This window comes from Haliaeetus leucocephalus, unplaced genomic scaffold (assembly GCF_000737465.1).
Source record: "Haliaeetus leucocephalus isolate CR32 unplaced genomic scaffold, Haliaeetus_leucocephalus-4.0 Scaffold295, whole genome shotgun sequence".
Classification (NCBI taxonomy): Eukaryota; Metazoa; Chordata; class Aves; order Accipitriformes; family Accipitridae; genus Haliaeetus; species Haliaeetus leucocephalus.
The window spans coordinates 1097384-1123566 of NW_010972731.1; the positions used below are offsets into that span (position 1 = coordinate 1097384).

The 26183-nt window shown below is 36.2% G+C and overlaps 1 protein-coding gene across 1 annotated transcript in view; it reads left to right on the forward strand.

Moving 5' to 3' along the window:
* LOC104833488 (chromosome unknown open reading frame, human C16orf62) overlaps positions 1-26183 on the forward strand; it is a 59085-nt gene that overhangs the window by 17639 nt on the left and 15263 nt on the right. Inside the window, exons 12-26 of the mRNA XM_010570165.1 lie at positions 495-588; positions 2856-2933; positions 3307-3429; positions 4119-4165; positions 6344-6455; positions 6662-6778; positions 7147-7200; positions 7619-7699; positions 8561-8623; positions 9688-9773; positions 10833-10913; positions 13363-13426; positions 15503-15601; positions 16416-16493; positions 17671-17785. Of these exons, the coding sequence (XP_010568467.1) occupies positions 495-588; positions 2856-2933; positions 3307-3429; positions 4119-4165; positions 6344-6455; positions 6662-6778; positions 7147-7200; positions 7619-7699; positions 8561-8623; positions 9688-9773; positions 10833-10913; positions 13363-13426; positions 15503-15601; positions 16416-16493; positions 17671-17785 (1292 nt within the window). The remainder of the gene's footprint in view (positions 1-494; positions 589-2855; positions 2934-3306; positions 3430-4118; positions 4166-6343; positions 6456-6661; positions 6779-7146; positions 7201-7618; positions 7700-8560; positions 8624-9687; positions 9774-10832; positions 10914-13362; positions 13427-15502; positions 15602-16415; positions 16494-17670; positions 17786-26183) is intronic.

Sequence of the window (26183 nt, forward strand, 5' to 3'; positions counted from 1 at the left end):
GTGACAACTTCATTATCCCTAAAAAGCAGTTCTTTTACTGGAATTGATGGGCCTCATCTCCAGGCACTAGTACAGCTTTGTCAAAAAGAACCTGTGGGAAAATGAGACATAAAAGGAGTTCTGCCAGTTCTGCCTTAAGCGGCTGCTTTCTTCACATTGAATTACAGCCCTTCTGTAGCTCTGCTGTTCCTCCAAACTAGCGGAGGAGTTTTTTAGATGTGCTTGTCTTTTAAAAGCCAAGCATCCAGCTTGGCTATCTGCACTACTCTTAATAGCAAATACTGCAATCTGAATATAGGGTATGTGTTACTATACACATAAAATTTTACTTCTGAAATAAAATTTTGTCCTAATAGGCTGCTGCTTTGGTAGGTGTTTCCATAACTCATGCTCAAATTGTCAATCTACAAGGCAGCTACTGAAGTTATCCGTAGGTGATATAATTCTGTTATCGATTGTTAAATCTCATTTTTGTTTCTGAAAAATCTTAACAGGGGGATTTCGGAATGTCTCCCACGGTTGACGTCTATCATTAGAGGAATTGGAGATCCGCTGGTTGCAGTCTATGCAAGAGCATACCTTTGCAGGGTAGGCTGTTATTTAACACTTCAGACCTGTATCAGAGATTTACTGCAGCTAGCTCTGCCACTAAAGGAAAATTTCTTTTAACTACTGTTTTTATCTGAAGTAGTCAGCAGCCTGTCTCTTCATTCTAACAAGCCAAAAAATAAGATTTCTCTTTTGTTTTAATAATGGGGAATCTTTCTTTAAGTGTTTATAGTAAGTAAAAATAGTTTTATGTGCTGCTTATGCCAGTTTTTCATCTTCAGGTAGGGCAAAATGTTAGGGACCTAAGTGGAAGGAGAGTTTGGACTTTGAGACTACATGCTGTTGTCTGATTGCTAGGTGCTGCTTTTCATAGTTAATATGTGTACTTCCCCTATATTTATCTTCCTTCTCCTACTGCTAGAGCGTATTTGGCAGGCAGAGGGCTGGCAAGCTCCTTGGCAGAGGAGCCACTTGGTAAAGTGTTCAGACAGTGGGTTTTTGTCTGACTGCGCAGTGTGGCTATGTTCTTATCCTCAACTACTCCTGCAGTTACCTTAACAGCTCAGCTAAGATAAACTTACCCAAGAAGAGACCCTAAAATGATTCAAAAAGTCATCAATAGTGGAAAAATATTTGTGAAATACATTTCTGAAGTAGTGGCAAAGATCTCAACTATAATTGGAAAGTGGTAGGGCTGCTAATTAGCAATACTTGCATGAAATCAGCTGCCGTCATGAAACGCAATGAGTTTGCTCAGTGTTGATATATCTGGTATGTTTGAATAAACTGTCCAGTATACTTTTGGTATACTATTCAGGGGTGTCCATCTGAATTCCTGTATCTGCAAGTAATCGCTAACCTCTGGTCTACTCTGATACATGAGCTGCTTAGTTTGTTTGAATCTTGAAGTACAGTAATGCCTGCATTTTTTTTTCATAGCCTAATCATTCCTGCTACATAGTGCAAGGTTTCTGAAGGCTTTTTAGGAAACACTTTGTATGCACAGTCCACCTTTTACTGCTCCTGATACAGCTAAAAGAGATGCATAATGATAGAGCAGTTAGGACTAATAATCTAGTAATAATAATTGCAATTATGTAGTAAGGAAGAGCTTAGCATGCTCCTTTTTGTCCACAAAGATGATCATATTAAATAAATAGTGAAAATTTTCTTGGAGTAAAAAATAACTGTTGAAATACTGACCTGTTTAAAATAAGAAAACTTATTGGAATGGAAGGCATTTAATCTTCTGTATTCCACCTACTGACACTATATTAATACTTTCACAATTAGAATAATGAAAACAGATTTTTAAAAAATACAAATTGTGGAATAGGAAACCTGTAGTATTGATATGAATGATGTCTAAAGCCACAGCATAGTAAAATGTGGGAATAAACACTTGCGTGAAACCAAAGAACCAGATCTTTACACAGCAAGGTGATGCATTTCTCTTTAGCTCCGTGGTTTGAAAGGAAATTATATGCAAAGAAAAGTGATAGATGAGTGGCTTGGGTCTGTGCAAGGTATCTCTGTTTTGTGATGAAGTCAGCTAGAATTGCACATGCTCAGGGACCCCAAAAAGTGAGACCCCTGGGTTTGTTTGAAGAGGGGAACCTTAAGCTGTTGAGATTGATTTGTTTGTGTGTGTGTGTTTTTAAGCCTGATCTGTTACTAACTTCTTACTCACTTCTGCATCTTTCTCTTTAGTAATATGCCACATTTTTATTTTTTGATATTTTTATTTGTGTTATTGAAAACAGTCCTGTATGGCTTAGTTTCCTTTGCAGTTCCAGCTTAACTACATAGGCCTTATGTTTGTGCATCACCTTGTATTATTTATCAATATTTTATCTATATCTATCTATATATTCACATTCTCCTTTGGGGTCCTTGCTTTATTCTGTCCACAGAATAAAGCCACATAATTTTAAGCAATTTCTGAACTTTGACCGACTTTTTAATTGTACTTCGCTGTAGGCTTTCTGAATACAATGAATATAGGCTGTTGCAGTGCAGGCACTGGGGTAGACATTGATTTCCTCACTGCTTACAGATACTTGGAGCTGATGTTAGGAGAACCATGTTTAAACACAGCTGTAACTACCTCAGGGTAGCAGTTAGTGGATGTGACTGTAAGAGTAAGCAAGGAAATAATCAGTCAAAAGCATGTGATTCAGTACTGTATGTTGACTTGCTGTGTGTGACTAGGTGTACTCCTTCAGACAATGCATTTTTGTCTTACAGTTGAAGGAGAATCATAGGTGATAGATGCAGATAAAATCTTTCTCTTTCTGTTAATACAGGTTGGGATGGAAGTGGCACCACAACTCAAAGAAAGCCTTAACAAAAATTTCTTTGACTTTCTTCTAACATTTAAACAAGTAAGCAAATAGACGTTTTATTCGCAAAATCGCATAAATACACTGCTTAACCAACTACCGCATACTTTTAAAAAATCTTTGAAGTTCTTAAATCTAGATTTAGGGATGTTCCTGTACCTAGGTACAGTATGGGAAATTTTACATACATTCTGATAAGTTGAAACCGCTCTATGCAGCGTGTTTCCATACTTTAATAATATGTGTTACGAGCGTGATAATTTTTTCCCCGGCATGCAAGGAATGCTTCAAAATATCTGTGTGTTGTGATCTTGTCTGTTGTCATTTCTATTCATACAGAAGCTTTGTCCAGTTTATCATAGCTCCTATTAAATACCTTTTCACAGCAACTTGTCTTTGTCTTTTATTTCAACAGATTCATGGGGATACAGTTCAGAATCAGCTGGTAGTACAATGTGTGGAAATTCCTTTGTATTTGACTCTATATTCTCCTGCTATAGACTGGATTTTACAGTGTATTGCATACCGTGCTCCTGAAGTAAGTAAGCATGGTAGTGCTTGATACTAAAGGAAGTGTTGGGGTGAAGAGTTAATTTTGCCTATTAAAAAACCCCCCTCAGTCAGCACTTACATGAGTGAAAGCGAGTATCTCTCTTCTATACAGGAAGAACGTTCATTTCCACAAAGCTCGAGTTAGACCACTTTAAATTCATAGGCAGTATTCCTATTTGTTTCTTGCTGTCCTTTAGCTAGTTTAATCTTTATTTCCTGACTTCATTAGTTTCTTCTGTCATACAGATATAAAAATGATTTGAGTAAACTGCAGCTTTGTAATTGCTTAACATAGTCAACAGGCTATTTTAATCTCAGTCAGTCTGTTTTGCATGCTGTGGCGGAGTTGGTAATCTTCACCTCTCCTGCCAGAGATAATTGACCTGGCTGGCAAATAGTAATTACTTTGAGAAATGGCATGGCTGAAGGATTGCAAATTTGACTTCCATAAAACAGTGGTTTTGATTAAAATGCCACTGTACCTATTCCAGTAGGTGGTTTTTATGTTGTACTACACCATTGTTTTCTTGTGTTGTCAATACAGGATAAGACAGGATTATTGGAACGTATTGAGTAGGTAATTAAAACAGCTTTTAGTAGACTTCACTACAATAATTAAAGCTGAATTTATCTGCAGAGTCTCTACTCGCTAATTTGAATAAGTAATTCTTCCAGGTTCTGCTTACTGAGATGATGGAGAGATGCAGAAAATTGGGGAACAAGTAAGTATGGCACGATGTAGAAGACACAAGTCTGTAATGAGTACCTGTGAGTCCCTGTAATAAAATTCTCTCTCCCTTTTGAAAACACTTTTTGGATGCATAGTATAGCTTTTGTTCTTCCAGTAGCTTACTAAATCATGATTATGAACATCTATTTTCCAGAGATTAATTCTAAAATATGGTAAATTACTTGTAGAGCAAAAGTTAATTAATTAACTTGGTTGCTGCATTTTGGCTCCTAAGCCAAAGTTAAGGACATGTAATGGGTTCTCCATCAGCCATGTCTACGATTCCTGGTTGTGCGTCATTTTTCTCTGTTTTCCTTCCCTTCCTTCCCCTAGCCTCCACTGGCTACAGTCAGCCCATACGCACATCTTGCAAGGGAAGTTGTAAAGCAACTGACACCTTTGGAAGATGGTAATATTTAGGCAACTGCTTTTTTCAGCATTAGAATTAGTATCCCAAATGTCTCCTAGAAGTCTGTGTGCAGACTAATTACCCTTAGTGAGTAGTTCAGGAAGATGGTCTGAAAGTTTTGGATGTACTTTGAGCTGTGTGAATGCAATTTGGCCTGCTGATGAGCTCATCTCAGTTCATTTTATTGGGTAGGTAGGCTGAGTTCCGTGAAAGTTTTCAGCTACCTATTTTTTTTTTCTGATGTGCTTTGCACAGTCCATTCTGCAGTGGCTGAGGAACTAAAATATGTTAATCACTTAAATGAGGAATGCCAGCATTAGCATTCTGTGACTGAGCTAAGAAGTGCGGGGAAAGTGTGATTTTAAAAATGTGATGTGAAGATGCTATTGTATCAGAGTGTATAATATGGGTAAAAACAATCCATGTAATCTACTGTATTGATTATTTTGTATAGTGTTGATTTGTTTTGTGGAACTTATTTTTAAATCACCTTTTAGCATTTCTCATTGTAAAAATGGGCTAGGTGCCTCCTCTTTGTGCCTGTCTGTTCTTTGAAGGAAGGACAAAATGTTGAGTATAATGAGGTTTTTTTTTTAAAATAAATATGTCTGGGACACGTCCTTTTTATTGGGAAGTTGAATAATCCAGTTTAAATGATCTATAAAGCATGGCTGTTTTCTTTTACAGTGGAGTTCTGTGTTTTTATGTCTTCTCATGACTGTCAAAATATTACAAAGCAAGAGGCATCAGTATATAAATCTTTAAATAATCTCAGTATGTTCCATGAACTATGTTGCAACCATCTAAGTGAAAAGTGGCAGCCTGCTTCTCTGTATTGCAAGTGAACTGGAAGTACTTGTCTAATGATAAAATGCAAATTCCAGTCAAACTGCAATGGGACCACTAATGCTCAGTCAGAAACACAGAGGACGCTGGGCTATTTTAAGCGCTCCATAGAATTTCCCTCAAGGTAAACTGCCCTGTATTCAAACTGTCTGTTTCAGACTAGTGAAGGACACAGTGTTTTATGAGGCAGCGTCTGTGCTAACTCACGGCTGAGTTTGCCCAAAGGAATTGCCTTTTGAATGATGCTAGATTTTGCTGCTTAGGTTTGCATAATAGTATCAGTAAACTGAGTTTTACAGTAATGCAGTGAGTTCACTCTTCCATTGGTAACTTTGACTTGATAGTAATACACATATGGGTCTGAGTGATTAATCGTAAATGTCTAAATATGTCAATGCCATCGTATGTTATCATATGATAATGACTGTTTGGATTTATTTTAATCCTGACAATGCAGCTGCTAGGAATCTGAGTTTTATAATGCATATATATTTTAATTCAGTGAGAAAAACTTCAATAGAGATTTGTCCTGCCAAAGTATACTTCTGAACTGTAGTTAAAGAGAGAGTAAGTTTCTAAACATGTCAGCTACTCCTGGTTTACTTCATCTTTCTAGTAAACTTGCGGTAAAATGATGGCTTCAGAAAAACCTGTGTGGAACAAGTATTGTAGAGGCTGTGTTACCTTTTACTTACCTGATGGCTTCATGTTTTCTTGTTTTGCTTATGTACTATTAATCCTCATCAATGCAAGCTCGATTTGTCAGGGTTTTTTCTTCCTTATACCCTTTTTTAAAAAATTTAGAATAGATGCTGAACAGTTCTTAGTCTAGGAAGTTCAGATTAGTGTAAATGAAAGGACAACAGAATTCTAGTTGATGTTGAGCTGTACTGATATATGTTATGTTCATTGTAGTGCTTTGCTGTTGAATTCAGTAATGTCAGCATTCAGAGCGGAGTTTATTGCTGCCAGATCTATGGACTTCATTGGCATGATTAAAGAGTGTGATGAATCTGGATTCCCAAAGGTAACTTTTTGTATGTAATTTATAATAATTCCTGTTCCTTGTCTGACAGAGTTCTTCATACTCTTCACTGCCTACATAACTTGCACATCGCTTAAATAAAGGGTGCTATGATCCAAAAAATATTTCTGCACAGTGTACTTGCTAGAGCAGTGTTGGATGGACATGCACCTTCTGCTTTTAATTTAAAATTTCTCATTAACTTTCAGCATCTCCTCTTTCGCTCCTTGGGATTAAACTTGGCATTGGCTGATCCTCCTGAAAATGACCGCCTTCAAATATTAAATGAAGCCTGGAAGGTTATAACAAAGCTGAAGAACCCACAGGTGAGTTATTGTACATTCTGTTTCAACTACTGATCTGTGTTTAGGGCAAAATTGTAGCCAGTTGTTCAGTAAGCATATGCTTAGCGTGACATGGTTTATCTTTTCTAGATACACACAGTTGCCAAAAAATATGATGCCTGGTATTATCTTTATATAATCCCTGCTTTTCTGAGCTCTACTTAAGCATAACTTAATTCTGTATAACGTAATTCTACCTAAGCAACTTTTGAGGTTTGTCATTAGTGCTAGATCTTTAGGTCTGCATGAATCATACCTCCAGGATTTAATTCTTTTAAGTGTATTTTTTTGCAAGTGTATTTCTCATAACTTTCTGTAAATATTGGTAATCATAAGACATGTATTTCTAGGATTATATCAACTGTGCTGAAGTGTGGGTGGAGTATACATGCAGACATTTTACGGTATGTGAAAATTACTTTGTTTCCTTTGAAGGTTTTTTGATACTAAGTGGCTATATTAGCAGTTTGGTATTGAAAATGGAAAAGCTATGGCTATTCAATATGAGTGTGTAGGACTTCAGTAGTGAATTAAAAAAACATGTATTTCCCCTCATGAGAGATGAATAGGGACAAAAGATGCGGCTTTGAAGGAGTCTTCACCATTGCCCAGCACTGCATATTTCTTACCTTTTTATTTTAATGGCAGATGGACCAGTTTAAGTAAGGATTTACTGGAACTATGGCTAAAGTTCCTGGCTTAACTAGAGCTCTGTAGAAAGCTGATGCAAAATGGAAATAAATTATCCAACTGGTTTTCAGTGACTTGATTTATGTGCTGATTTCATTATTGTATTTTGTAACCTCATTTTTCGCTACACAGAATCGAGAGATCAATACGGTTTTGGCTGATGTTATCAAACACATGACTCCTGATCGAGCATTTGAAGATGCTTACCCACAGGTAAATAATTTATTTTGCCAAATCTGTAAAAATCTGATGTGTATTTTCTTAGATGAAGTTAATTCTTAAACATTACTGATGTCTCTTACCACAAAATAATTATTTTTAAACACTGGCTATAATTTGGGAAGCCTTCTGGAACAGTGTAATGCTGTGATTTGTTCCTCCTTTTTTTCCTGCACATCAATGTTTCAGTTCAGAGAAATGCTAAACCAGAATGATTTATGTATTTAGAAGTAGCAACAGTTAACTCCTACATCAATGGTGGTGTTCTGCTGAAGAAAATTAGCAATCATGGCAGGCTGTTTAAACAGAAGTAAACTATAAAATAATCCATCTCTCTACTTGGCATTGTTAAGGCTTCAGTGAATTACTGTGTCCAGTTCTTGAGACTGCATGCCAGGTGAGAGATGGATTAGTTGAAGAGGTTCTAAAAGAAGGTTTTTGTGGTTACCTGGAGGGTAGATAAAGTGCCTGCAAAAGAAGATTTAACAAACTGGTGTGGTTTTTTTTGTTTGTTTATTTGTTTTTTCTTAGAAATAGAGAGCTGGAGGATATGCAGACTATAAATCAGAAAAATCTGCCTAGCTATAAATGTAAAGAACAAATAAAGCCTGGGCAGGCTGGTCAGCCTCTATTCATATGAGTTCTGAAGAGCATGTTGGAAAAACATCTGTTAGGAACAGCATAGCTGTAGTTGATCCTGCTTTAGGGAAAGAAATTACACTGATGAATGCTTGAAGTGTCTTCCAACCCAGTTTTCTATGAATAACTAGAGAAGAAGAGTCTCTGGTGTGGATAGTCGTAATTTAACTTGTATTACAATAATTTTCATCTTTTTTTCTTTTCTTTTCCCTTTAGCTGCAGTCAATTATTCAAAAAGTTATTACCTATATCTATGACTTCTCTCTGCTTTTTTCAGTGGTAAGTGATACTCTGTTTAATAAATTTTTAAGAAGAACTATTTTGCACTGTTTCTGCAAGAGAATTTACCTGACTTAAACATTTAGATTGTTTGCAAGCTCACATAGTGAGAGGACTTTTTATCAAGTAGATAGTAAGTGCAGAAAGGTTTTGGAAGCTCAGCTGCTTACTACTTAAATATTCATTATTCTAATTCCAATTTTCTGTACTTTTTTTCCTTAGGCTGTTACATTCTCTGAGTTTGTTTGTTTCTATGGCATAAGTGACAATCAATGGAAGATAAAATACCATTTATTTGTGTGTGCGTTCGTGTAGTTGCTGATATCTGTTTCTATGTTATTACATATACTTAACATGCTCTATCATAGGGCTTAAGTTTGGCATTGAAACAAAGTGAAACTTAGAGAGGTCAGAGACTATATAAGGTAGAGAATGAGGAACAAAGACAGCAGGTATCAAAGTACTGAAACAAGTTGAAGAGTAAAATTCAAGACTGACCCTGGGGATTTGTAGTCAAGTCTTGTTTGCAAATTGCTCAGATAATTCTGAAAAGCTTACCCATGCTATATTCTTGAGATGATACTGAAACTAAGTATTTCAGTATCTTAACAACCTTAAACCCTTATCTTTGAAGAAAATTTTAATGTCTTGGACCTTCATAAGTTGCCCTGGATAAATGTAAAATGGTTGCTGGTGTGTGGCCTGTTTTCATTATTTTTAATATCCTACCTTTTGTTCCCATAGATGTCTGAATTTGTCATGATCTTAAGCTATTTCAAGTGTATGATAGCTTTAAAAAATTTGCAATTCCATTCAAACAGTTCTGTGTTTCGTGTTTTATTCTGGATCTGTTCAATCAATAAACTGATATGCCTTTCAGCCATCTGTGCTTTTCCATTTGTTCCACTCCTTCATCCTTCAAGATGAATTACTGTCTTCAAAAAAGATTGAAATAATTTTAACTAAACCAGCTATGATTATAAAACTTATAAAAAATTTTTATTGGTTTAGTGTGTTGTTTGTAAAACACCTAATTTTACTTTTTTATGTATTTGTACTTTCAGGAGAAATTCTTGCCATTTCTGGATATGTTCCAGAAGGAAAGTGTGAGAGTGGAGGTTTGCAAGTGCATTATGGAATCTTTCATTAAGTAAGTGGAGAATATTGAGATTAAATGCACTCTGGAGGGTCTCGGGAATGTACTGAAAGATTGCTAGAGAAGATGAGTCTGTATATAGGCCACTTAGCTTGTGAAGGTGTTCCAGGCTAGGCTATGGGAAGAAAAATGAAAATGTGTAAATTTTGTCAAAAGAAAGCTGAAATTGAAGTAATCATATTGATGCTGACTTGCTGTGGATTAACAGAATAGTTCTTCTCTGAGCTTTTTTAAATTTATGTTGCCTTAGTTGGTTTATGAAATTTATTTCATATTCCAGCTGATGTGACAGCACAGAACTGTGACCTTGGTATAATGGAGGAAGAGAGACAGTCTCTAGTTACAAGCTCCATTATGTAGAAAAATGGGTATTTCCACAGTTGAAAATGAACTTAGAAGATGAGGCTTCATCTTCAAATATTGTAAAAGTCAAACAGTCCTTTTCAAATAATTAACAGGTTCCTTGAAACTACTTTTTTTTTTCTTCTCTCCTTTTTCACTTTCCCTTCAGGTATTTATTTACACTGCTTAGCCCCCCCAAGCCTTCTCTTCTCTAGGCTAAACAGTCCCGGCTCTCTTGGCCTTTGCTCATATGAGAGGTGCTGCAGTCCCTTAATCATCCTAGTGATGCTCCACTGCACGTGTGCCTCTGTACCTAAACATGACATTTATCTTTCCTGTCTGTCCATCAGTAACTGAAAAAACTATATTACTTCTTGGTAGATCTAGGATTGCTTTGTTTTGATGTTCTTAGATTGCCTCAATGTATCACGTGTCTAGCTTGTTGTGTCTCTTAAGGAGTCAGATTCTGTGGTTTGGCAGTAAAGCTCCCTCTATTAAGATAATATTTCTTGACTGGCATTTGTTGGAACTGTATGTCTATTAACCATGTGATTTTTGGAGTTCTGTTGGTTAAAAAATGAATATAAAACTTCTGTAGTGTCATACAATGCTGATGATTGGAATTATGCATTAAATTGGTGTTATTCTATTCATTGTTTTTCATTTTGACAGAGCAGGATTTTTCATCACTTTTTCTAAAACATTTTATAGGCATCAGCAGGAATCTACAAAGGATCCTGTTATACTTAATGCTCTTCTGCATATCTGCAAGACAATGCATGATTCTGTGAAGTAAGATTTACTTTACTCATTCTAATAACTATCGTTTATGCAAAGTTTGGCTGCTTGGTATACAGTTTTACATTTCTGAAGCTGTTTGTTTCATGGTGGATTAAGACATGAATCCAATTAGTGGTGAGGGAAGAGCTGTGCAGTGAAGTGGCAGCACGTACCATTTGCTCTTTAATTACTGCTTTATTTTGAATACTGAAGCATAATTTTAAAAGGAAACTAGCAATGGTTTTGTGGAGTTTTCTAGTGAAGCAAAGACACTAAACAATCCAACCTTTTAAGAATATTTTTGAGAGTGAAACCAATGTAATCTTTGAGTTACAGTGAATCATAAACTATTTTTGAGATTTAAGTGAATATGTAGCTATTAAAGCACAGATTGCCATACTCAATTATACCTTTTTTTGGGCCACTTTTTTCAGCCATTACAAAGGGATGTGAAATCTCTAAAAGGACACCTGGAAGATCTCTAGGAACTTGAGTAGGGGAAGCTAGAGCAGAGGACAAGCTCTTGAACCATCTGTGTCTTTCCCCTAAATCCTCCTCCTCTTTTGTCCCCTTGACTTTCTGAGGTTGTTCAGGAGCCTGTATGCCCTGTTGCACCCTCACTGTTTGAGTAGCAGTTGTGCAATGTGGAAAATAATTGTGGTTTGTAGGTAACTAGCAAAAAATCACACAGAAATCTGTGTCGGATTGCAAATAGAGCCGGAATCATATTGGTGCAAATTTTAGATCTTAAGAGCAAAAATTTTTTTTTTTCTTCTGTTTTGGGTTGAGTAGAATTGTAAGGGCACCATTTCTTTTGGCACTCTGAGCCCAGAGCCTTTTAGTATGGTAGACACTGTAAAGGAACTTGAAACTTTCTCAGCCGTGATATGCCATGAATGCAAGATTCACTGCCAATAAAGAAGTCAGATTTGGCATGTAATTCCAATTTATACCAGCTAGAGTGCTTTATTTTGGGTTAGAGCACCTTATTTTGCTGTATGTTGCACTAAAAGCCGCTTCAACCTTTAAATAGAACAATATATTGAAGCTAAACCAGCTTATTTTAAAAAATTAAGCATTTTATGGCTATCCATATTTGGTGCTTCCTCTGACGTTCTGCCAAAACAATTCGATAGTTTACTGGGTTCCTTAAAATCCCTTAACCCATCGTTGGCTTGGTTCTGTTGTGTCCTCTCTTATCGGCCAGTCATCATAAATTCTAACTGCCTTAAAGTAACTTCTGTATCTATTTTTCCATCCTGGTTCAGGAAACTCCCAACCCATTGTGTAGGGCTCGCTGACCCACTGTAACAGCTGTTGGAGGATAACAGCCTTCAGACTGGTAGGGGTCTGGTTCAGAATTGAACTGGAAACCTATAACTGACCCGGAGATCTCATTACAAGTCTTCTGAGCCTTTCAGAGCCCATCAGTTGACTCTTTTGATTGGCAATGCACTAATGAGCTAATCATGCTGAGATTTTCTTTCCTCCTTTACTGAATTTGTATAATAAAACTATTGTTCTCTTCCCATCTGGTGTCTGAGCTAGGAAATTGGTAACTGATATACTAAAGGTCAAAGCTGGAGCCAAGTACATAATAGTAAAAAGATTAAATTGTATTAGTTAATTGTAATTTAACTTTTTGTTTATCCATTTTCACTGAAACAGGTTTGACTTATTGGATTTTCATCTGATGTAAATGTGTTTCAAATCAGATTTGGACTCCTGTATCTGTGATAATCTTGAAAAGAAACTTTTTTACATACCAGTTTAGGTTGGTTCTTACTAAAACATCAAAAAGGCAGCACTGTAACAGTGATGTTAATTATTTTTCCAATTATGTGGCAGGGTTAGTTAAAAAAAAACAAACCCCAAACCCCCCCAAAACCACCAAAACAACAAAAACCAAAAACCCCCCAACAAACCAAAAAACCAGACCAAACAAAAAACTAACGCTGTTTCTAAAATAAATACATTAACTATTACATATAGTATTTAAAGTGTATTTTAAAAGCTTTTCCCCTTAAATACGATAACTTTCTTCTAAGAATAGATTTACTAGTGTCTTTAGGTTTTTATAATCAGTTCCTACTCAACTTCTCATTTTGTAACATAAGACTGAAGCTGTTTGCTTGCTGCAGTAAAGAACATAAGCTTAGCTGCTTTTTCCTGATGCCAAAATCGAGTTTCTGTAAAATCTAAAGACACTTAGCAATTTTTACCTTTTTTTTTTTTTTTTTTGAAATTTGGAATATAGTTTGGTGCATGGGTGACTTGGTGATGTTCATATTAAAATTTGTGTTATTGCTTTATAACTGAAATTACGACCTTAGTGGTCTTAGTATGCAATAATACTTTATACGGACATAACTTTATATAATTGGTATGTATCATTTGAACCTTTACAGATAAATAAGATAAGCAAAATTCTAAAATTTACCACGTAAATTTTCTCTTACAGTGCACTAACACTTGAGGATGAGAAAAGAATGTTAGCAGCTTTGATAAATGGATTTATAAAAATGGTGAGTGACAGTTGTGTGCAACTGTTGGGGTGTACCTTATAGTTTGGATTTTCATGACATCCCCATGAGAAACAGGTGTCTATGTAGCTGAATCAGAGACTGTGTCTGACTTGCTTAAGACTGTTGAAAACCCCAACTGGTGTATTTTAGTGAAATAAGTATGCATGGGTTGAAGGCAATATCATACATTGTTGAAGCTGACATGGTGCAGTCTTGAGAGTTTAAAGTGCACATGTTGTTTATTTAATCATATTTTCTGCTGGTTTTTTAAATCTCATGTAAAACATGGTAAGTATTTAAAAGTTAAACAGCAATTAAAGTCTTGCCTATTATAGCATCAGAGAGATCACTGATTTATGTGAATGAAGTTCCATTACCCAGCTCTAAATGAAACCAATACTAGCTTTAAAAAACACAAAATAAATATAACTTGTATGTTAGTCTTACCTGTTTATTTTAATTTACAAATAAGATAATTTGCATCATCAAAATAGTAGTCCCACAAAAACTCCAGTTGTTTTGCCTTGAAATTAATTTTTAACCCTTCCCTCCCTCTTATCCCAATAAAATCTTTTGTTCTTGTCTGTTGTGTTTGAGATGTCAGGTTGTTTTAGGAAGATGTTATCAAGCCTTTGTTTTATTCTCTAACCAGGTACTCTTAATGCTTGGCTTTTCTTTCACGTGGTCAGAGCTGACAGGCTTTGTCTCTACTTGTCTTCTTTGTCCTTTGTTACAATTCTATGAATTTCTCTCTAGATGGTTGCTTTCTCTTCCACTATAATAATTTGCGATTTAATATGTTTTTAATATAATTTTGCTTTATTAAGCTTTGTATGCAATATAATATTGTATAATTTCCTTTAGGAGGACTTCCCACATTTAATAATATTTGATGTGGCTTTATGGTGTTAGTTTAGGGGGGGGAAAAATCCCATAGCAGCAAAATGAGTGGTTATGAATTTTAAACCAGCTGACGTTAAGATGTGTAGGGAAAACCAGTTGTAACACTCATCTTTACAGTCAGGCTTTTTTGTGGAAAATTTTATATTTTTAGAGATGTTTTCTTGAGACTAGGACTCAAGAATCAGCAATTGCAAAAATAGAGGAAAGGCGAAGACAGTTGTCTCTAATGTAAGAAGCAATCCTTTGTTTTCTGGTGCAGTTCCTTTGATCTTTCACTGTATGGATTAAATATAATTTTTATTTTAATTCTGTAAAAACTTCTTTTGCATGTAGCTTGAGAAATAATAAATAATGCAGCCTTTACTGCTATTAGAAAAAAAATTCCATTTGAATACATAAATGTAGACTGCCTGGAGACTGTTTTCTCTTGCTAGGCTTTTAATTGACAGCTGAGACACTCCAGCTGACAGCACTTGGTTTTTTTAAATCTGGAGGATTGAAGTAGGGTGTTCTCACCCAAGGGTTGGTTTTTGACTTCTCTTCTTTCCTGCCAGCAAGCAAGGTTGCAGGCTTTTGCCATACTGTATAAGCATATATTTATTAACCAGACTCAAGGGAAACCTGCTTTTCTTGCTGGTATATCTAGTTAGGAAAATGCTAATTTCTCTTGGAGGCCTTATATAAACTAGAAATTACAGGAATCTGAATACAGATTCACTGATCTGTTTCTATTTTTCTGGGTTTTTTTGTTTTGCCTTTTAAGTATGAACTATACCAAGCCTTTGTCCCTGTTCCATAAAGAATCAAGAGTTCTGCTAGTTTTGAAAACACTTCACAAATCTAGGATTTAAATTTTTGTTTTCTTGATACATACTTGATCTGTAAAGTAGAAGATCATGTGGAGGATGGACAAAAAGCCCCCAGCAAGTTGAACTTTCAAGTTTCCCTGAAGATTAAGTATTGGCAAGCAGGCAGTTAAAAGGATAGAGATTCTCCAGGTGCTATTTTGTTGTTAATGGTAGGGTTTTTTGTTACCAATATATGGGGATTTTGACTTTTGAATATCTGTGGTTTATCTGCATGCAGTTTTATATTTCTTAAAGTTAATGGCCTACAATGGCAAAATCTAGCGGGTTTTTTTGTGTGTGTTCTTGTTTTTTTTATCTCTTACAGGTTTCATTTGGCCGTGACTTTGAACAACAGCTGAGTTTCTATGTTGAAGCCAGGTCAATGTTTTGCAATCTGGAGCCTGTTCTAGTCCAGTTGATTCATGTGAGCTACAGTTTATCTACATTATCCTAATAAGTGGGGATGTATTTGCTGTTCTCCCATTCATTGCCCAGATTGTTGGTCTATGTCAAAATAAGTCTGAAGTCTTTTTATCAGGTGTTTTTAAAGTAGACTTTGATCTCACCTCTCATTTTATCACCCTAAACTCTCTGAAGTTCTTGCTTGACAGGCATGCATGGTATCATTGCAACAAAGAAAACTGGCTATCTTGCAAGAGATTTCATGTCTAATAAAATAAATGGCACTTTTTGCATTCAGAATTTGGGTTCTCACTGCTATAATCCTCCATCTAGGAGAGATTAGACTGTGTCTGGCTGCAGATATAGGCAGAGTCCTGCTGTGATTGGGAAGGTTAATCTCTTTTCTATATTGAGTCACATGTCAGGTGAGCATTAGCTGCATCTGATTCCTTTACAACATTGTATCTTCTCTTAAATCCTTTTATTATTTTGTTTTTGTTTTTTTAATAAGTGTGTTAGCTGGAAATCATGATTTTTACTCCAGGGAGGAGGTGATGACAGCGCTATAGCTGGGAAGCAAGGCATGATCTAAAGCCTTGAATAAATCAACAAGTCTACTTTCACAAACCTTCAGAATAATATTTGCTTTAAGGACCAGTCACTAAAATTCTCCAAGTAAAAACTAGATAGTACAGTGATGGCACACCATATTAGGGTCCCTTTTGACAGTTTCTGTTCTCTAAATGCATGCAGTTAAGCATGCAGTTTGTTATTTGCCACTGACCTATTAAATCTGTGCATTTTTCTTAATGATTTCTTTTGGGTTTTATGTGTAGTCTGTGAACCAGCTAGCAATGGAAACAAGAAAGGTGATGAAAGGAAATCACTCCAGAAAGACTGCTGCGTTTGTCAGGGTAGGTCTGACCCTAATAAACTTTGAGCCTGCCTTCTTAGCAGATAATACTATCTGCTGCCACCTAAGTTTATAATTTTTGCAAAAACAATATGTTAGTATTTTTTGACACTGTAGTCTCATTTTCTCTTGTTAGCATTGATGTCTACTCTCTAAAGCCAAATGCTGCCGTTTAAGGAAAAAAAAGACACACAGCATCTAACAGCAGCCTTGTGTTAAAAAAAAGCAGTAACATTGTCTCCCTCTCCAAAGGAAGGTTGATTGGAGATGTTTGTGTGAATCCTAGAAAGCTCAGCTTTTCAAATTATATTTAAAAGAAAATACTTAATTTCTATATAACTCCATCACAGAGAGAATGGGAAATGGGGGGAAAAGAATATATTTAAATATCTCTCTCGTAATATCAGTGTTGTTGATATGCTGAAATCAGTATTCGAATTTCAAACAAAGTGCTTCTTTTGGCTTTAGTGCCTCTGAGTCTGTATATATGGTCAAATGAGCTTCGAACTATGCACAGGCTGTGCAAGTTGCTTGTGTTCCCCTCTTCTCACCTGAAATGTAGCAACTAAGATGTCTTCATGTTTTGGGAAGGTGATTGCATATGCTGCCATTAATGAATGGATTTTTGATCACGGCAACCGTGCGTGATGTCCTGGACAAAGGATAGCTAGGGTGACACTGGCCAACTCCTGTATGCCTGGGAGCTACTCACTTCATCGAGGTGTTTGGGCTGTTCCAGCAGGTCTAAAGCTGCAGCATGCTGCACTAGATCTGCTTCCTCCCAAATACACGCAATGCCCCTGCTTTGACCAGTTTGACAAATGGATGGTCCCTGAGAGCAGGTAGTCTGCTTTTCTGGTTAGATTTTGGTCTTGAGCTGCAAGCTGGTTACCTGAAGAGAGAGGAGCTCTTTGAGCTAGAGTCATAGAGTAAGTTTTGATCTAAGCTACTCATAATAACAATAATTATTAATAATAAATATTGTTATAATTATTGAAATAATAATGAGAAATCTGAAGTTGCTGATTTTGGACTTCACATAATATTTGCTTTTTATTGAAAGTCTTTCCCAAAACTGATTTACAGATTCTGATTCTTAATTGTATATAAAATAAGTAATGATTGCTATAACACTGAGTTAGGAATTTTCTTCAGTTTCACTTTTTTATTTCCTTTAGGCTTGTGTTGCCTTTTGCTTCATTACAATTCCATCTCTGAGCAGTATCTTCACACGTCTTAATCTGTATCTACACTCCGGACAGGTTGCCCTGGCAAATCAGTGCCTTTCACAAGGTAAGGCACGAATTTGTCTACTTAAAGGTGCTCTTACTTCAGAAATATTTCTAGCTGTGAATAATAACTTGGTTGAAATCATAAGTCATATAAGTATATTTATGATGTAATTAAAATACAGCCCTGTTTCAAACACTGTTACAGTGAAAACTTGTCATACTAAAGCAACTCTTCAATTCTAACGCTAATCCTGTGATCTGAATAACCAAGACAGCTGACTGTAGTTGACATAGTCATGGCTATGAGGTAGGTTGTCCTAAATTACTTAGAAACTATGGAAAGCGTGGAATCTTTTTCTCCTGCATAATTATGCAAGCACTCTAGTCACAAATTATGTGTTTTATTATAACTGTGGAAAAAGAAACTAGTTCATCTATGTAGTATTTCACAGGCTGACAAAATCCTGCAATGAGCTGGAAAAGAATTAAAACTTAGGTCAATGACCTAAGTCAGAAAATTGCTGTCAAAGCACATGCATGATAAACACTTAGCTAAGAAAATATGTCACTATATCAGAGTGAAACAATAGAGTAATACCAGATAATATGAAGAATGAAAAATGTATTTTCTTTTTTCATCTGAATTATTGATTGAACCAGGGCCTGAGTACAGTTTTTTATCCATCCTGTTAGCTCAGTCTTAAGTAATTGAAAATTCTGACAAAAAGTGATTGGGGAAAAAAATTGGAGCTACTCTGACACCAGAATGAGCATTAAGTCTGTATCACCATTTAATATGATCTTGTTCCTGTTCATATCACAAATGGAAGACAATTACCTATTCTGAAAGTCTTCTCATACTTTTAACTGTTTGTAGTGTCTTTCTTTTCCTTTTTAAAGTGATGTCATTCTATTTTGTTTTGCAGTTTTAATACTGACTTTAAATGTCTGCTTTCCAATAGTAAATGCTTTTCCTTTACATGTTTTCAGTTGAGCTGTGAGAGTAATAAATTGGATTACTTCGCAACATCTTTTGTTGTGGCTATTAATTCTTTGTTTTAGCTCTGTGCTTCTTCACGAGAGCTTGTTTTCCAAGCTCTGCATTTGCCAGTAAGTTCCAACTGCGCAAACAAGCTGATTTAGGATGCTGATTAAGACTTTTTAGTACAGGGTGACTGTTGTATTTCTTTGTTTTCAATCTGATGCTGCCCATATAGCAAAGCAGAGGGATTTAGAGTAAAGCTGGCTGTTGTGTCCAAGTATGTTGTGCAAATAAAAGATCTGCAAAGTCTGTTGTTGTGCAATTAGTATTGTGCAGTTTCTTTGTAGATAACAGAGTTTACCAAAAATGGACTTGCTTTTTCTTCCTATGGTGTTTTGTTTAATTGACCAGCTTACCTTATCCTTTGTATCAATTTTTGTTATCGTTGCTGTGTTGTAGTGCATCTCTTGTTGGAAGCAAATCCAAAGCAGTTTTTCTGTAATATTCGGTCTTTGAGGACTATGTCCTGCCCATGTTGGGACCAACTCTGTGATTTAATAGTCTTTCAATTTATAAACTGCTTTTCCACTATTTTTGTGATCCAAGTCTTCTCTGAGTGAGAGTCCTGGGCCCCAACAATTGTCCGGATTTTTTAGTGCAAGAGTTTATAAATGTGAACACCTGTTGTTTGATATGTGAACACAGTGCACTCACTAAACAATGAATAGGATCCTTATTCTGAAATCTTTTAAGGTACCAGGTATATGCAAAGTATTATGAACTCAATCACTAAAATGCATATTTATTAACGACTCCCTTCTGAAGTTTAGACCCACAAGCTAGAGAGAGGAGCATTTTGTCCATCTCAGCTTTTGTTGAAATGAAGCATGTGCAAAACCCTGGTGTTCAGTAACTCACTTTGTTTACCAAGGTTTTCTTGTTATACACTTTCTTTGCTTTCTTAGAAAAGCTATTTTGGGCATAATTTGTATCCAGAGACATGTCACTTGTGTGAATAATTTAGCATGTGTTAACCAGTTAGGCAACAGTGACACCAGTTTTGGGACATTTTTTGTGAACTGTCTTTGCATATTCTGATATATTGTAGTTAGACAACATGTCCTTGAAAGTTACTTTTAACACAGTTTAATCTGTATCTCAACTGAATGCATTTCATGTGTATAAGAGGTACTGATTAATTCATAACAGTAAATTTAAATCCAGTCAGTTAACTGGTGCCAATTAGACACTGATCTGCTAAAACCAATGCAGCGCGAAGTGAAGTTGTAAGAGTGTGCAGTTAATGACAGCATTAGGCTAGGAAGTGAAATTGTGCCTTGTGTGTAACCTTTATTTCATGCTGATTGGAATTAGTTTAATCAGTTTAAAATTGGGAAGAGAAATAAAACTGAAAAGTAATGTACCTGATCTAATAGCTCAGTCAGTAGCGAGGCATGCATGTGTGCATGTGCATGCAGTTTCTCTTTAAAGATTCCAGCTGTTATTTTTAGTGAGTTAAATTCTTGGATTTTTTTTTTTATTTTAAGTTCCTACAGGGAGTCTAGCTATTTCAGTGAGTTGAGTTTTTACTTAAACACGTAACAAAATTGAATTTCACAGGATAGACTTCTGTTGGCAATAGGAAGATTTCTCTGAATTGCCAATGTACCTAACTTGAAAAAGGAGTAAAATTACCTATTGGGGTAGATAAGGGGAATTTACAAGATCGCTTTTTTATAAAGAGGATGTGTGGGTCACGGTAAATAAAGTTTGCTGATCTGAGGATTGCACTGATAAACTACCATCAACTGGAGAGCCACAGCTATTCTGCTTATAACTGGAGGAGACTGGCTTTTGCCACATTGCCATTCTCAAGGGGCAGTAACAGTAGTAGACCATCAGTCCTAGTTCCAATTTCCTCTATCAAATCAGAGCCTTGCTTGCTGGGATTCGCCACACTGTTAATCAAAGCAACTGTGTGGTGCTTGTAATTGAAATTTTTCTTGGAATAGATTTTCTTTAATACAATTAAATTGGGTCAGAAATGTGAATTTATAGGCTCACGAGAAGTCCAATATTAATACACTGATGGATGTCTGTCCAGGTATGCTGTTCGACATGTATTAAACATTGTCTCTTTAGTCTCCAGCTCCCAAGAGGTGCTTTAAATAAAATGGATTTGTAATTAAGTTCAGAATGTTTTAGGTGACTTTGTCCTGGATGCATAGTGTGTACCTCTGGAGAGCCTGTCGAGAGCCCACCCTAGTGTCGTGGTTTAACCCCAGCCAGCAACTAAGCACCACGCAGCTGCTCACTCACCCCCCCCCCCACCCAGTGGGATGGGGGAGAAAATCGGGAAAAGAAGTGAAACTTGTGGGTTGAGATAAGAGAACAGTTTAATAGAATATAAAAAGAAGAAACTAATAATGATAACACTAATAAAGTGACAGCAGTAATAATAAAAGGATTGGAATGTACAAATGATGTGCAGTGCAGTTGCTCACCACCCACTGATCAACACCCAGTTAGTCCCTGAGCAGCGATTCCCCGCCCCCACTTCCCAGTTTATATACTAGATATGACATCACATGGTATGGAATACCCCTTTGGCCACTTTGGGTCAGCTGCCCTGGCTGTGTCCTGTGCCAACTTCTTGTGCCCCTCCAGCTTTCTCGCTGGCTGGGCATGAGAAGCTGAAAAATCCTTGACTCTAGTCTAAACACTACTGAGCAACAACTGAAAACATCAGTGTTATCAACATTCTTCACATACTGAACTCAAAACATAGCACTCTACCAGCTACTAGGAAGACAGTTAACTCTATCCCAGCTGAAACCAGGACACCTAGAAAGGAGGATACTAAATTTTACAGAGGTGTGCTTTTCATTTTTTTAACTGAGCCACAGAACGCTGCATGCTGCCAACATAGAATAATAAATTCTAATTGGTCATGCTTTCTGTCATAGGGAGTGCTTGGACTAAATTGAGATTAAATGCATGCTCCATTGTGTGACTCTTCTGGATTTTTGAGATATAGGTATTATTTTAATTTCACATATTTCCTTCCCCTGGAAATGCTGCTTTTGCCCACCAAAGAACAGACAACATGACTTAATTGTTGGTCGCAGCATTCAGCAGGTAGGTAGAGGTAATGCAACTTTCTGGTAATGCATATTGAGTGGCATTTTTATTTTAAAGGCTGTGAAATCCTTGCCTCACTTCAGAAGTAATGTGCTGAATGAATAAAGTAATTCAACTGATTCTGTGTGACTAATTTCACTGGGATACTATCAAACGTAAAACTATAAAAATGGAGGGTCTTTGTCCCCCATATAACTGACACAGATCTTTATTTTGTTTAGCGAATGCAGATTTTAATTCTGAAGTGTACAGTGCTTAATGTATTTCTAGATATTTGTTTTGTTCTTCAAATGTAGTTGAAACACAGTTTCATTAGTAGATTGCAAAAGGAATTTCTTTTTCTACTTCAGAAAAAGTTACTTTTCCATGAACATTCTCTAAATGTGACAGGCTTCAGCCACACTTTGGAGAAAGTGTGGTATGCAACATCTAATAATTAATTTTTGATTGTAGTCTAATAATGTTTTAGTGTGTTTTCTCAGTAGCATTAGATAACAATTTTTAGTATTCCTTCCTAATCTCCTAAAATCTTTATAGAACTGAAGAATATAAATAGAGAGAATTTGAGGTAAAGAATTTAGAGAAATAAGAACCTGAAGAGGTTTTCTCAGTTACAGGTTTTGAGACTTCCTGGCTCACACTTCTCTGGTGAGATCAGTATATGCTGTCTCCCTTATCTTTTTAAATACTGTTTTCCTTGAAGGCAGCAAAGTAGATTTGGGAGAAACTGATGAGACACTGTTTTCCTTACTAGGAATACTAAATGTTGCTTTATTTGAACAAAATTATGACTTGTACTGTTACCTGGGATTTCCACAGCTGGAAACATCTCCCATTCACTGACCTTTTTCTTGTTCCTCTACCCCAGCCAATAGCTTTTTCCATATGATTTGAAAGAGATTACATCTCTATCTCTGTAAGCTTTTCAGACTAGCATTTCATATCAGTTTGTCAGTTCTTCAAGTCTGTCTAGCCCATGACCTGATTTTGAAAGTGTCTAGTAACATCTACTAATGGAACATACAGGAAATAATAATGCAGAATGATGCTTCCTAGCTTTCAGCTGCAGGTGGTCTAAATACATCCATCAACAAAGGTTGCATATGGACCACAGTATTTAATAAAATAGATGGACCAATCCTTAGGATTTAATATTTTTAATCAATTTTTACTTTTTGGCCTTTGTAACTTCATGTGACAGTGAGGACTGGTTAAATGCTACCTAGAAATCTACTACTTAGGGATTTATTTCGGTAAGGTTTTCAAATATTAGCTGAGTGTTTCAGTGCATGCAGCTGATCTACTAGTGATACTGTGAAAAATTCAGTCATTCTTGGTTCATTTTCTTCATGCTACCTATGAGATGATGGAGTTGATAAGTTCCTGAAGAATTTGTGTCAGTATAGTCTCTTCTAATAAGGAAGCAGTTCTATGCCTTAGCACCTTCTTAATCTTTTTATTCTTTTGGAAATGGGAAGATCAGGACCGTCTGTATTCCAGGTACAAATGCACAACAGTGATATAAATGATACAATGACACCTCAGTTTTCCATTACTGTCCTAATGATTCTTATAATTGCCTTGCCTTTTCAACAGCTGTTTAGGATGTTGTTTTCAGGAAACCATCTATAATGTCTCCAAGATCTTTCATGAGTGTAAATAGCCTATTTAGAGCTTATCTTTCTATAGTTATAGCAAGGGCTGTTTCTTTCCCTACATGCCTTACTAATATTAGATTTAGTCTGCTGCTTTATTGCTCAGAATCATGACATCCATTTGCAATGCTTTGCAGTCACGTTCCAGACTAGTCTGTAAACATTGTCATCTCCCAGCTCATCGTAAGGACATGTGTCTCCGCAAAACCTTAAGGAATGCAGTAGTCGTTTCACTCCACTGTGAAAACTGTTTCTTCCTGCTCCTTTCCCCCTTCACCCCATCCTTTATTAAGTTATGAATTCTCAGGAGGACTTTCCTCCTTATCTTTTGTCACCTTAGTTGTTTTAAGAACCTTTTGTATGAGGGACATTACTGAACGTTTTTTAACAATCTAAGTAGTTGCATTGGCTGGGTCACTTTTAAACACAAACTTGCTGGTTCTTTGGAAAAATTGAGAGACTTCTGAGGAATGATTTCTCTCTGCAAAAACCATATTGACTCTTCAGTGTTGTATCGTGGTTTTCCATGTGTCTGGTCATTTGATTTTTTTTTTTTTTTTTTTTTTTTCCCCCCCCACCTCATAATAACCAGGAGAAACTACAGTATTTAACTATATTATTTCAAAGTTTCCAGTATTACTAATGGAGCTCTCTTTAAAGACTGCTGACGATACTTTACCTCACAGTCTTTAGGGATTACGTGGAATGTAGAGAGGCAGGCTGAAATTTGTCATTGGTTTTTTAGTTTATTGCGGGGGGGTGGGGGGGGAGTGTATAGTGTGTGTTGCATTTACTTATTACAGCATAAGAATAAAACAGCTTGTATCCAGTGTTCTTGCTCATATTGTATGATCTCCCTGTACAAATCTTCCCTTCTACTTATGCCTCTGTATGCCTTTGTCTGGAAGTACTAAGGCCTTGGTAACAATCTATAATCAAGCTATTCCTAAAACTAGCACTAGCAAGCTCCATCCACACAACTACCTTTTCATCTGCAGCTAATTCATGGTATGAATTAGTATGAAATAGTATGCATTTAACATAGTACATTCCAGTTCACCAAGCAGCAGCACATTGATTTTCTTATTTCATCTTTGTTACTTGAAATAATTCTTTGTAGTTTCTGGCCTGGAAATGATGTGTAGAGGATTTTAAGATGGAGAATGTTCAATAGCTCAAGGGAAAAAACGTATTTTAACAGTGTGGCAAAACTCTTACAGTGACCCCACCAATGTGAGGAGAAGGAGTTCCAAATGTTTGTGATGGTTGGTTGTCAAAACAGTAAGGTGTTAATTTATTTAACAGGAAAAAAAAGGCAACAAAAAAACCCATGCTTGCTTCCCATTAATTTTTTTTGCACTGGAGTACAAGGCTTCATTAAATTTCCGACATCTGTCGGATGTGGAAGCAAAATCTTTGGAGTATTAAAATATGCTTGACAGTGTTGTAGGACATGAAGGTGATGTGGAATGCAGAAGGCTGCATACGTATGGTCCCTGGTTTTGTCCTTTGGGTGGACTTAGCTTGTGTAATTGTATCTGTGACTAAAAATAGTTTGTGTAGGTATGTCAAACTCACTCCCTTTTGCTCTTTGAAGGTGGACCTAAGGAGCCCATCTCTAATGGCTTTGTTCCTCCTTGGTTTTTTGTCTGCCTGAAATCTTAAATTAGTACAGTCTAATTGACTATCATAGATGGAGCAAATATGATGTAAGTTAAATTTTTATACGTAGAGAGATTGATATAAGAAATATATGGAGGCACATACATTTGTGTGTATGTACCATCATAAATATTGACAATAGCAAAACATTCAACACCAATTTTACTTGCTTTTTCTGTAGGAGAGTATTACTAGAAATGCTGACTTGGATACACAAGACTGTTAGTTTTTGTAGCCAGAAGGTCAGCCTGTATGCTCGGGGGAAAGATTTATAGGATTACGGTCAACTAAAATGAAGGAGCTGCTGTGAAAGGATAAATTTAGTGAAGCATGAAGTATGTCATGTTCGGAGCACTGCACAAGATATTAACGGCAGTCTGGGAAGACTTTATCATGATGATTTGTTTTAATGCGCAGGCTGCTCTCCCCTTATCCAACTTAACAGTGGCTCACTTTAGAAGCAGTATCATACTTTAGGCAGATAAGAAAATAGCATTCTTCACCGGATTCCTTTTTTATCCTCTCCCCCCCTCACCCCCCCCTTTTTTTTTTTTTTTAAATCAAGGGCTCTTTTTTTTTATCCTTTTTGTTTTGTTTGTTGTTGTTGTTTTTTAAATCAAGTACATAACATTGTTTTTGATGCTTTTTAAGTGGTTCCTTACACTTTTTGGAAGCCAGGAAAAGCAGGTGTATGGTTTTCTCTTGAAACATCTCTACAGTAATAGCTTTATAAATTGACTTTTAAAAGATATAGAGAAAGCACCATTGCATAACCTCTTAATTAGTGTAGTTCAGAATTAAATACTGATGCTTGTTTCATACTTACTAAGAAAATAGCACGTCTGTGACAACCTGTTTAGTGAACTTTTTCTCCAAAGTCAGAGCACATGATGATGCATACTTTGACATCTCTCTACAAGTGAATAGGGTGGTAGTGTTTGGAGGACAGTTAGTTTTCTGCAAAGTCTCTGATAAAACCTTTGCATTAACGTGCATTTATTTTTGCTTCTTATAAAGCA